Genomic DNA, 12959 nt, shown 5'->3' on the forward strand with positions numbered 1-12959 from the left:
ACCGCTTGAGGTTATAATTATTAACTGTGACTGTACATGCATCCTAAGAAACCTTGAATGTAGGTCAATAACCTGCAGGATAAAACAAAATTCACTAAATCGAATCTATTGATCCACAAACTAAAGTTTCTCTGAAGAGATCAACACTAATCGAATATGAGTCACACAGTCTGCACTTGTCAGGAGGTGAGTGAAATGAAAATGTTGAACCTGGGAGAAATCGTTGTACTGTTACAATGTGTATGAACGGTTTGTTTTTCAGAAAATTATTAATAATTCATAGCAGGTACCAGTGTGACTGCTGCCCTTCCCGTTAATGCTAATAGAAATGAAGTGAGAAGCACATCACAGGTCTGACCTAACTGAGCAATGGAAGGCCTCCTGAATACATCAGTTTCCTCTGGCTGTGCTCCGGCTGCTATAATGAGTTAAGATAATGGTGATGGGCATCTGCTCAGTATTCCTTAATGGACTGCCAGGTCTTTCCCAGCAGCTTCATCACAACGGCCTTGGTTTTTATAGTGCCACCTGAGATCATTATGGTGATTTCATCAATTTGTGGGAGTCACCCATGGTTAACACCAGCCTTCACATTATTCAGCTCACCCTTCATTTTTAGATCTGAAAGGCCTGGTGACAGTTCAGCGAGTTCTTACCGCAGGAGGTGTTGATGGCATCCCGTAGCTCGGCGTATTTCCACTTGCTGAGGTCGTACTTTTTGCCACCGGCAGCTGCCTTGCTCGCCTGCACTTGTACACCCCTGGTGTTGAATAAAGAAATTTAGCTCCATGGGAGAAGTTAAATGAGTGTGTGAGTGTGTGTGTTTGACTTTAATGCAAGAAAAACAAGAAACGTTCAACTTGGTCTGATAACATATACAGGATTCTTCAAACGCTTTGAGTAACTAAACCCTAAATTTATTAGTCTAAAGCAGAGTTCACCAACCCTAGTCCTGGAGGGCACTTGTCCTGCACATTTTTGTGTTTACCTTCATTTAGTGGCCAGTGGTGGTGCAGTGGTGCCTAGCGGGTAAAGAAGCAGACCCGTTATCAGAAGGTTGCCGGTTTGAATCCCGAACCACCAAGGTGCCACGAAGCAAAGTACCGTCCCCGTACACAGCTCCCTGTGTGCCTTTCATGTCTGCCCACTGCTTACTAAGGTGGTGGGTTAAATGCAGAGGACACATTTTGTTGTGTGCACCGTGTGCTGTGACAATCATTCTCTTTCACTTTACTTATCACTTGCAGCACCAGATTCAACCTCTGTACTCAATATCACCCAGTTCTTGATTTGAATGAGGTGTGGTGGAACATGGAAATATCTAAGCTGTGCAGGACTGGTGCCCTCCAGGACCAGGGTTGGCGACCCATGGTATAAAGCTTCCTCCAGGAATAATAAAACTGTTTTCCAGGAATGTGGGTTATTATTAAAAAGTCAGCAAGGCATATCTGCAAATACAGACATTAAAAAACATGATCTGAAACAAAACTGATTTCATTATTAGGTGAACCTAATAATGCACGTCCAGGTTGGAAGCATAGCCCATTCTGTCAAGGAATAGGACTGGGAACTCATGTGGAAAAAGAAACAGTAAATGTTTTTTTTATAGTGCCCCACTTTCACAAGAACACTGCAAAAAGAAGAAATATAACTGTCTTTGTTTCTATTCCCAAACGTGTAGGGTAAAAAATACGATATGCTCTACCAAAACTCTAGGGCCAATTAAATTGACATTGGGTGCTTCCTGCATACTTTTTAATAACCAGAGAATAGTTGCAGTATATATTACAATAAAGCATAATACTTATCTGTATTATGAAACAAGTAATTGAGGTGATATGAGAACCCACATAACCCACATACTGCATCGCCACCTCTGTGGAAATTTCATTGTGTATCTCTCGACTGTGTTGTGTTTCTGGCGGCTTGATCTCAAAAACGGACAAAAAGACCAGTACAGTAAGGCACGTGAATGCTCTTTGAGCTTTATCCAGCTTTTTCACTCATGCCAGCCTTGGGATCATGGCAGTGCCAACCTCCTGCTCTCTTGAGACACCTAAGCCAATCAAATTTGATTCTGAACCGATTTGTTTTCGTTATTTATTCATATATCTGGTTTAATTGGCAGTATAGTTGTAGTAATAGTACGAATGGTGATAATCATTCCATCTGCATGATTAGGATCCTTTTTTTCTGTTTGATTGTCGATAATAAGTCCACCAGCATCTGTGACTATAAAAAGGATCAGCCAGACAACTAGCTCTAAAAGTGAAATTATGGCAACCGTAAAGAGTCACTGAGCCTGACTTTAATTCCCAGCACTTTGACACCAGCGACTATGACAGCTGTGAAAAGAAAAGCAGCTTAAGCGTATCCCAGCCCTATAAGTCATTAAATAACTGAGCGCCTGATTAAACCACTCTGGCAGGTGTCATGACTCAGGCCGGAAACCTGTGAGCAGCGGCGTTACACACATAGCTGACAAACGCCCAGGCACAGGAGTGACTGCTGGGAAATACTGACACACCTCTGCTCACAGTGATGGTTGATGGACAGAGGCGCCAACTGCTGTTTACCAGGTCTTGGCACAGCACTGCTCTTCAACTCATTCACACTTTACACATATGTAGATCAAATAGACTTTTTCATAAAAATATGAAAAAGTTATATTCTGCTGTACACTAACATGTTAAGGCTGGTTATATTAGTAAGGATATCTACAGCTTTGATCAAGCCTTCTTGTAGTGTTGCAAAAGCTACTTTATGTAAATGGTTTAAAATCTTTATTATATGAATAACATGTTGGTGAAAATGTTTCAAACACATTGAAAGTCTATTATACTGCAGTGAGCTGTGGAAAAACGGGTTATGTAACCCAATAGATCCACAAAAAACTGCACAAATCAAATCCAGGATAACAGCAATCTGGAGAATGCTTCTTAGAAAAGTTAGCTAACTGTTTGCTGCTTGTTCTGGAACCAAATGGAGAACAACATGATCCCCGGCACCATCCTAATTTGAGAGCACATAATACAATGAAGGACTGATTCCAGAGCGAATTAGGAGTATTTAGGTTAGCATCAAATAAGGAATTAGACCATTGTTTATTATGGCCTTGCAATGTGAGTGCAATCCTCTATCTAGGCTGGTAAAAGATTTGGCTGGAAGATTAAGAAACAAAAGGGGTGAGGGAGTTGGTAAATGTCTTAGGGGTCGGTGAGGGGGTGTTAGAAGGGAGCAATTGTACTAGTTTAGGGAACTATGTCTATGTCTTACATTTCCGAAGATGAAACACCTGTGGAACCATAGCTGGAGAGAACAGAGGGAAGAAGTTTACATGTACATTTATGGCATATATCAAACTTACAACCACTAGTTACAGGGACAGTCCCCCTGGAGACACCCATGGCTAAGTGTCTTGCTCAGGGACACAATGGTAGTAAGTGAGGTTTGAACCTGAGTCTTCTGGTTCATAGGAGAGTGTGTTACCCACTAGGCTACTACCACCCGAGGTACACGACCTGCACCTCCACGCCTGTATGGTAGGTGAGACTGTGCATCCTGGGGGAACCTAGCATACCTGCGCAGGCTGGGGTCTGCTTGGCCTTCCTCCTGGATGAGTTCTGCCTCGCTCTGGGCGATTCTCAGGGCCAGCTCCCGGTCCCGCCGTTCCTGCTCAAGAACAGCCTGCCGCTGCACCTGCTCCTCCCGTTCCAGAGCCAACTGTATATCCAACTCAACCTGCAGTAGTGTTACAACAACTCACTTTGACAATGTTTTTGTCTTCCAGTGATGTAGAACAGCAACCATCACCATCTAGTACAGCTGTGTTAAAAAAAAGCCTGATCAGGCGCTTGATTGAGTTTGTGCCACAGCTAATGAGTTTGTCCTCTGCTTGCTTGATTACTGGGCAAAAAACACAGCCTGGCACAGCGATATACAGCCTACTGGTGTGCCTCAAGGGTCCGATGTGTCAGAAGGATATGTTTAATTAGACTGTGAAAAGAACACAACTTGCCAAAAATGTGACCTGAACCGGAAGACTTTAACAAAGCAGGACAAGCACAATGAAGTAAAAAAAAACTAGTGGGTTGTGGAAAAAGTAAAAGAGGGAAAAGGATGGAGGGTGAGAGGCAGCTGGTTTAGGGATGTCCAGGAAGGACATTCAGGACAGGAGCGATCCATCAAGGACATGGAGCAGGGGGAAAAAACGACTCTGCCGCTCCCACAATATCGTCACAGGAGACCATGGAAGGAAGGACTTTCGCTCAGCAGGAACACTGTAATCTAGGCCCATCAGGAGGGGGGAGGGTGGTGATAAATAAGCTTGCAGGTCCAGGCCAAGTTCAGGCAGATACAGAGTGTAGTCATTAAAGTATCCATCAGGGGTGTACTGGGAAAGGAATCCATCCTTGGACCATTCTCCACACCGAGGAGAGAGGAACCTTAAATATGGGCTGTCAGTATATCTGTATAAACCATGGTCAGTTATTGTTGGGTTGGGGCAACTTTTTATGGTCATTTCAATACTGCACACAACTTATACATTAAAGATGGACTAAAGTCTAGATGGTTGCAGATCTCTGTGACATTTTTATTGGGCTTTAGTGTAGAACCTCTGTGTATTTCTCAAAATCTGGCACTCCTGCTCCCTCTAGTGGTATTTGGGGTGTCACATCAGTTAGCGGTGGTACTTGGTGAGTCTGTGATGTGCATTAACTAGCTTTGTTGTGATTGACAGGTATTAAAAATTAACAGTATTGGAACAGTAAAAATAAAAATTCCTAATCATTCCTAATCATGCCTGCATGAGTCTGGGACATTAGATGCAGGGTGGGATGATTCTGAAAACACACCTGTAGGATGCGGTCCTCATCCTCCCTCTTCTTTCTCTCCTCCTCTTCCTGTTTCCTCTTCTGTTCCATTTCAGACTTCCTATAACACAGCAATAGACAGATTATAAGAACATCAAAAGTTCACTCAAATGTAAAAGTTAAATACACAAATGTTCAAAGTAAGTTTATGATTGATGAACTAGAACTGGAAGATGTTCATATGGGTCTTCCTACAGACAGTAGACACCAACAAGTGACTCACAGGCGTCGATCTTCCTCCTCCTGCTTGCGAAGTCGTTCTTCCTCCTCGCGCCTCTTCCTCTCCCTCTCCATCTCCTCCTGGATGTGATGCAGCCTCTCCATCTCTTCTTCCTCTTGTTTCTTCTTCTGCATGGAGGACAGGAGGTGCTCGGAGCGCTTCACCAGGACCTCAAACTCTCGCTCGATCTCGCTGCGGCTCATCACTGTGGTCTACACAGACACACAAAAACAGAAAGCAATCTTAAAATTCAGCTGCCCTGGTCTCCATTTCACTGCTACCGGGGGGTGCTTTCTGACTCCAATTTCCAGCACGTCCCTCTAGCTATTTACAATGGTCAATGGCTATGGTTACCAGGAAAGTACACGTTCCTATTTCTTCAAGTGTAATAACTGCCCAGAATTCATACATGCCATCAGGAAGAGCAAAAACAAGGCAGGCATTTCCATTGAATGACAGTTGCTGCTGAATGGGAAGCGCACGAGAATGCAGGGAACAGCGTTACCGTGGCAAGAAACCCATTATACAATGCTAATCAGGGAGCAGATACTATGCAGAGAGGGGAACTGCAGTGCAGGGGCAGGCGGGCGGCAAGCTACCGAGACCTCATTTAGCTGGGTGAGGTGTGCTCGAGTGTAAGGAATAAATCCCACTATCAAAAGACAAGAAGGCAAACAATGAATGTCAATAACAAACAAACAGTGAAGGTGTATAAAAGAGGGGAAGTGTGGGGGGAAAAATCTTGGAAACGGCTATAGAAATAGCATTTTATTTAGAGTAAAAACAAGCAATGTCTGGCAATGCAGTGAAAAATAATAGGCAGGCACCTTGATCTTCGCCATCAGCGCATCTACGTTGGTGCGGAGCTCTTCGATCTGCTTGCTCATTTCCTGTTTGCCTTCCTTCAGCCCGCTCACCACCTCGTTGAATTTCTCTAGTGTCGTCTTCAGGTTCTTCACCTTCACCAAGCCATCAATGCTGCAGCACAAATGTCAAACATGTTATAAGTTTATAACAACCAAAGCAACTAAAATGAAATTCAAACAGCATATGCCCAGAGCCAAGGAGTAAATTCTGTGACATGATGGAGCGTGATCACCCACCGAGGCTTGTGTCTCCTCTTGCATAGCCACATTCGTACTGTCTTCTGAATCTTAATGCAAGCCATGGCCCTGTAGCTCATCTTATTCCTTACTGATGAGGCAAGGGGGAAAAAAACAAACCCAAAGAGTGGAGGTGGTGCAACTCATTAAATGACAAAGAAAGTAAATGCAAACGAGTGGATCATTACATACATTTGATGACTGAGAGGGCACACCACTGGACCTTCTTCCAGCGGCTACAGATCAGCCACTTGTTGACCCGTTTTACCAATTCAGCCAGGTGATCTGGGTCAGACTTCATGATTTGGTCAAACTCTGCAAACTGGGAAGAGGTGCACAAATTAATGTTCATCTGTTCAGATGCTATGCAACATATAACATGCAGAATTTTTTTTACCTTCCCAGGCCGGAAAAAAACTCTGGTAAGTCCAAACTTGTAATCATTTTCATTCAGCCCTAAAGCTTTAAATAAAGCCTGTAAAAGTGGGGAAGAGCTGGATGAGAGCTGGGCCAAGATCAGTCAGATTTATAACAATGCCAGACCAGAGCTGGGCCCAGTTGATGCCGAAGCAAACCTTGCAAAAGAGCCGTGGGTCTAGCCGGGTGAGTTTGGAAGGCATGTACTGTTTGTACATGTTGTAAAGCTCGTGGAATGGGGCTCGGGATGGAAAGCCACCCTGCATCAAGTCTAGGACTGAAACCATGCCTGATGGGAAAAGAGAAACACAAGACAAGTTTTCACTTTTCACTCTTTGCAGTCAGCTACTTTCAAAATTCAATGTAAGCATTAAATGCTTTTTGAAAAGTACACTATGTACTTGATCATTAAAGCTTGTGTCCTGGAAGTGGTCTTTATCAGGCCTACCAGAACACTGCAGCTGAGACAGGATCTGGGCTCCTTCGAATTGGTGGCTCACCATCTTCAAGTTGGGCTTTATACAACGGATGAAGCTGGAGCCCTATAAAAAAAAACAAAAAAAACACACTGCCACACACAGCACTGACGGACGCCCTCCCTGGCAGTAGATGAAAGACAGTACTCACTGTGCTGCACAGCTTCTCTAAGAGCAGGTTCAGCTGGGTCTGCATTAATCACAGAAGATGTGTGTTAGACGATGGGCTTATATTAAGCATACTGGATAATAAACAATCAAGCAAAAAAGGGAGTGCCATGCTATCATGCATATGGGGGGAGCTTTTTAAAGTGAAGTGCTGTGACAAAACAGCATATGAGATATGAATGTTTTGTTTTTTAATAGTCATTAGCTGCTAAAAATCATTAGGCATTATATATGGTTTCAGATGATCAGAATGATCAGAGTTAACCAAATAAGGAATGAATGAATGAACAAACTAAATGTAAATGTATTTTAAATGAATTAAAAATATTAAACACCTCTGGCTGGGCTTTATTTGGCAGAGCCCTTCTGCACTCTGCAGTCACAAAAACACACACACACAGAGAGAGAGAGAGCAGACAGGAGCGGGTCAGAGGTGGAAGGACTCTTTGGGTGGCAGGACTAGCGCAGTGGAGTAGAAGCTTGACCAGCTGGTTACCTTCTGGCCCAGGCTCAGTCTTTACGCCTCTTCACCAACACCTTTAATCCCTAACAACTTCTGCCTGTTCACTCCTTTATCCCTCCCCCTCTCTAGAGCACTGATGCTGGCTGTCTCGAGCATGTCTCAAGGAAAAAGTTCACAAGACAGGAGGAAGTCTACAAGAGCAGGGGGGGAGAGGAAAACAGGAAGAGAAGAGGAAGCAGAGGAATTAGATCTCAAAAGATCGGCTCAGAGGTCAAAATCTCTCATACAGGAAGATTACAAATGTAAATTATTTCCAGCAGAAATTCAGGAGCATGTGCCCTCCGAGTGCACCCTTCGCTTTGATATCTGCCCGGCTCTGAAGACTCAGCAAATCTTACCTGTGTTGCTTAATGAAATGAACAAGCAGGTTAAAGAGCTGACACGTCTCACCTTGAATTTGTTCCCAACACTGATGAAGCTCAGCTTCCCCGCCTTCTGCTTCGAGTCTTTAGAGTTGTTCAAGCTTTCAAAGAGATCCTTCACAAACTTGTCCTTTGACTCGCATACGAGACACTCCAAGGACATGTGGAGGGCGTCGTTATTCTTCTCCACGAACTGGGTCTATACATAAACCACAGGCAGCACATTATAAAGACAATTAAATCAGCCAGATACTGACTGCCATTCATTTAGAATCATTAAACCTACCAACCAGTGTTTGATAACTACTCAATGGTAAAAATAGCATAATAGCATTTACATTAGCTCCAACCTGCATGTAATAAATGTGACCTTGAGGGGATTCTCTTGTCAGTGCTATATATGTAACCAATCATAATGCTCCAATCTATCTCCATGTCTGGTTTGCTAGAGGTTGTGATGTCCATACAAGGGGTATTGCAAGTATAGAGAACGGAGGGAAGTGGAAAAACACCAGAGAAGACAACACCCTGTGCTACACTTGTGTAACTTATTGAAAAAAAAATAAAGAAATAAAGGGAAGACACCAACTAAAAGCATTTAATGTATAATGCAGAATCTTCATATATTATCTATTTGCTTGGTGCTGAAATAGAACCCACACTTCTGAATACCAAACACAGGGATCTTCAACTCTGGACCTTGAAACCAAATCCAGGCCTTGTTTTCAGGTTTCCTAGGTAGTTACTGATTCTGACTGGCCACAGAGGTTTCACACCTGATGCAAATGTAGAGGAAGGCAGGCATATCAGCAGTACCTGGAATGAAGGCCTTATGTTGAAGAACCCTGGTTTACGCAATTTACAGTAATCCTCATAGAAGGGAAGTATGCTGAACCAAGAACTTTTTTGTCCTAATTTCTCCAGAATTCATCACTTAATTGTAGATAAGAACATAGATAAATGGTAATGCATTTATTTAAATTTTAAATTTAGATCTTATGATTTTAATCATTCTTATGAAGCCTGAATAAGCACAGGTTCTAGCGGTTAGGGAAGTGCCCCCATAATCAGAAGGTTGCCGGTTTGAATCCCGATCCACCAAAGCCACCGAGGTGCCACTGAGCAAAGCACCATCCCCACACACTGCTCCCCGGGCGCCTGTCATGGCTGCCCACTGCTCACCACTGTGATAGGTTGTCCTGCACTGTGATTGTCGTGTCACCGTGTGCTGTGCGGCACTTCACTTTCAAAACAGACTAGACTGTGTCAGTCACAAAATATGAAACAAAATCCTCTGAAATAGAGACAATATGATTCTGGTATTGCAGGTCACCTTGTACATTTTGGATATGAAATTGTGTATATTAAAACAGTTTTAAAGCCAAGGTGTGTCATTTTATTTGAACAGGAGATTTACCGTTTCGTAGCACACAGCTCCAGCAAAATGTCTGATGATGAAGCCCTCATCATCTCTCAGGTTCCTGTGCACTGCCAGCTTTGATTTTCTGGGGACCTTACATTCAAAGGAATACTAAATAAAAAACATGTCTTCCTCCAAAAATGTCATTTTCAATCAGCCATTTATAAGCTAAATCACTTTTCTTGCCTTGGCTGTCATCTAGTCCATCATGCCAAGGTAATGTTGACTTCCTTTGTTCAGTTAGTAAGACTGAGGAGCAAAGTTTGTGGAATTAGGACAGTCGACTCACCGTCAGTCGGAAGTGGTCTTTGTGCTTGCTGTGCACGGCCTCTGCAAAGTGCTGGTCGCTGGGCTGAGGCAGGCGGTTCTCCTCGTCCAGAATGTCCAGTACGCCAACCAGCTTGGCCTCCACCAGGTCTGCGGAACAGGAAAAGAGTAATGTGGTCCAGTCAGCCAGGGGAAAACATGACAACAGATTTATAGAAATGATTCTGGAGGCCGATTATGGGGTGCATAACCTGTTTGCTCATCCCAAATTGGTAGCACTGCATTATTAAAATGACCATCCCTTCTACTGAGGGGACCTTAAGAGGCAGAACTTCCAAAAAGACTGTTCTGCTCATTTATTAATTGGAAGCTAATCCCAAGCACAGGCCTATCGGTATTGGTGTCCGGAGGTAAACACACACATACACAAAGGCACACAAACACAGTGAGGACAAAGGATATCCAGGGCCCGGCAGAAATTGGGGGCCAATCCAAGGGCAGCTCTATCTCTCGTCAGGCTTTAGGCTGTACAAATAAATTCTGCCTTATCCCGGCTCTCCGTTGATGAGGTGTCTGACATTTCTCCTCCAGGCTAGAGTCTGTGCAGCCCTGACGCACTGCAAGCACACAACTTTTTTGCTACTTTTGTTGGTCTCTAGAGAGCAGCTCGATGTAATGCACTTTCTCTGCAGAGTGAAGGTGCCCTCTCTTTCCGCATGCATTTTAATCTTGCAGGAAGAAGTTTGTGGTTATGGCCCCCAGCTGGTGTACTTGTGTACTTTTGAAACAAAACTGTCAAACTGTATCTACTGCATCTACGGGTGACATCAAGACACTATTCAGATTTGTGCATTAAGGGAGGACTGCATTCCCTCTGGAACACTGCAAGGTTGTCTTGTGGCACCATAGCCCAAGTAGCTTATCATATCAATTCTCTACAATATGCAGATATAGAACTGAATGTGTGTAACTGCACTGAACCAAATTACTGGTGTGTGGGAACTCTTTTCTTTCAAAAGAGCTGGCTGGCCACTATAACTACTAGTCAGGTAATTGTTCAAGTATGTCATATGTCTTAAAAGTCCCAAAACTGTAGGTGGACTTGGCCTTAAATAAATAAATAAATAAATAACAGAACCTTGTTCTAGGTGTTATGTCCAGTTTACTTTTACGGGGCTGTGCTTGCCGTGCCATCCACCCCACCCACCTCCCTAGCATTTCCCGATTGCATCACTTCTGGTTTCCCCTGCGCTTCCCCTAGAAAGCGACGCAACTTGTGTCTGCCCGCTTGACGGTGTTTGTTTTTCTCTGTTTTCCCGTTTTGTTTGTCGTTATTTGTTGTAATTCATTTCGTATGTATTTCTTCTTTGTTTATTTGTTAATAAAATACTTGTTAGATTTCTCTATTTCATCCTAAGTTTTTGTCTTTTCTTTTGTTGTGGACCGTACCCCTAGACTGGCTCGTAACATAGGTCACAGAACACATAATAAAAAAAAACTTTTAAAAATTAAAACATGCTGGAATCTATAAATACATAAAGAAATGATTATTCATTTCCCATAAAACTGAAAGCAAATCAAAGCTGAGGCAACACTGCTGGCTGACCTATGCAGTCCTGGTTGTCCACATAGCGAACTTCGTTCACACCCAGCCCCTCCTTCTGGTATAGCTCTTGTTCCTGCAATGAAAGAGCACAGTGTCAGAAACGCGCATGTTCTCCACTGAAGACGCCCCAAACATAAAGGAGCGTGGACTGCCGAACAGGGTGGATCAAAGGGGATAATGGCAGAATCACACGGTCTCCTGCCGAGAAGTAATGAAGCTCTTGTCAGGCGTGATGTGCATCGCTGTCTGCGGAGGCGGCCGTACCTCTTTCAGGATGCGCTCGTTGAAGAACTGCTGAAGTTTCTCATTACAGTAGTTGATGCAGAACTGCTCGAAGCTGTTGTGTTCAAAATACTCTGGAAGGCACGTTTTTGAGAGGAGAGGCAGATTAAATTGCATCTAACACAGTAAATAGGTGTTTTTATAAAGTTCTGCCCAGCATGTCAATGACCTTAGCTAGATCTTAAGAAATCTGGTTGGTTTCCAGTACACCTGAGCAAAATTCTGTAAAAATGGTGTCATCATTTATGATAATGATATAGATTATGCTAAGGAATTTAAGTGTAAAAAATAAAATCTGCGAAATTTCTATTTCTGCTACTACGAACCCCCTTATTGATGTATTTAGCTGAGGTGCAGCTGTGCCCTAATTTTTAATGCCATTTTTATGCCATTTGATTTGACATTCTGGTGAATGGTCTAGCCATGTTCCAAAAGCAACTGACCGAACCCAGCGATATCCAGAACTCCGATGAAGGTAGAGGACATCTCGAAGGGAAAGCACTGGTTGACTCTTTTAACCACATGATCGAAGAGTCGGCTGTAAATGGCCTTGGCCAGGGCATCGCGGGCATTGTTTGCCTGCTCCACCTTCAGAGGGACTCTGGAAGAAGAGGGGACCGGGGACTTGAAAACTGGCATATTTTAAAAAATTTGTCTTCTTTAAGTCTTTTGTTGCCTGTGCTATATGCACCATGCCCTTATTTTTAACATTTCCCACACCCATACAGTTTTAATTACTGTTTAAATTATAAAGTCAAGCCAAATGCAGGGGATGCAGTGACGCAGCACGATCAAAAGATTTTTAAAACATAATCACTTGTGCTAAAGAAGCTCAAACTCTTAATGGACAGACAAATAGAAACGAGAGAAGAGCATTTAGCTTAAAACCAGGCTTTGCGGCTTGCCTCGGCAATCTAATTAATGGGTCGCGTTACGGCACTGATGTGACCGCATTGTCTGCAGTGCAGTGAGGAGATGACTTTTTATGCTGCCGCATCTGTTCCCAGGCAAACAAGACATCGCCGGGGCGCTTCCCCGGCTTTGGCACAAGGCTCTTCTCACCCTGTCCCAATGACATCAGGCTTCCCTCAACCAGCATCCATTATTCATGCAGCTAAAACTCTCCCAGCCCAGCATCTGTGCCTGATGAAATATTCATCTGCCAAGCTTTTCCCTATCACTTTAACACACTAAGATGTAACACATATTGCCACGCTATGAATGAAGCAGGGAACTCCTGT

The 12959-nt window shown here is 43.4% G+C and overlaps 1 protein-coding gene across 5 annotated transcripts in view; it reads right to left on the reverse strand.

Moving 5' to 3' along the window:
- Positions 1 to 12959, reverse strand: part of myo6b (myosin VIb) — a 29838-nt gene that overhangs the window by 5515 nt on the left and 11364 nt on the right. For 2 of the 5 annotated variants that reach the window (XM_028965136.1, XM_028965174.1), the window contains 18 exons: positions 12162 to 12319; positions 11701 to 11792; positions 11437 to 11509; positions 9853 to 9980; positions 9561 to 9656; positions 8172 to 8342; positions 7242 to 7280; positions 7063 to 7156; positions 6773 to 6903; positions 6595 to 6672; positions 6390 to 6519; positions 6198 to 6288; positions 5922 to 6072; positions 5098 to 5306; positions 4857 to 4935; positions 3581 to 3741; positions 3277 to 3309; positions 657 to 760 (listed from right to left, as the gene is read on the reverse strand). In XM_028965136.1, coding sequence (XP_028820969.1) covers positions 657 to 760; positions 3277 to 3309; positions 3581 to 3741; positions 4857 to 4935; positions 5098 to 5306; positions 5922 to 6072; positions 6198 to 6288; positions 6390 to 6519; positions 6595 to 6672; positions 6773 to 6903; positions 7063 to 7156; positions 7242 to 7280; positions 8172 to 8342; positions 9561 to 9656; positions 9853 to 9980; positions 11437 to 11509; positions 11701 to 11792; positions 12162 to 12319 — 2018 coding nt within the window. Of the gene's footprint in view, positions 1 to 656; positions 761 to 3276; positions 3310 to 3580; positions 3742 to 4856; positions 4936 to 5097; positions 5307 to 5921; positions 6073 to 6197; positions 6289 to 6389; positions 6520 to 6594; positions 6673 to 6772; positions 6904 to 7062; positions 7157 to 7240; positions 7281 to 7593; positions 7632 to 7754; positions 7913 to 8171; positions 8343 to 9560; positions 9657 to 9852; positions 9981 to 11436; positions 11510 to 11700; positions 11793 to 12161; positions 12320 to 12959 lie in introns of those variants that run through there. The other 3 variants (XM_028965215.1, XM_028965192.1, XR_003743928.1) reach the window with 2 other exon arrangements.

This window comes from Denticeps clupeoides, chromosome 1 (genome assembly GCF_900700375.1).
Source record: "Denticeps clupeoides chromosome 1, fDenClu1.1, whole genome shotgun sequence".
Classification (NCBI taxonomy): Eukaryota; Metazoa; Chordata; class Actinopteri; order Clupeiformes; family Denticipitidae; genus Denticeps; species Denticeps clupeoides.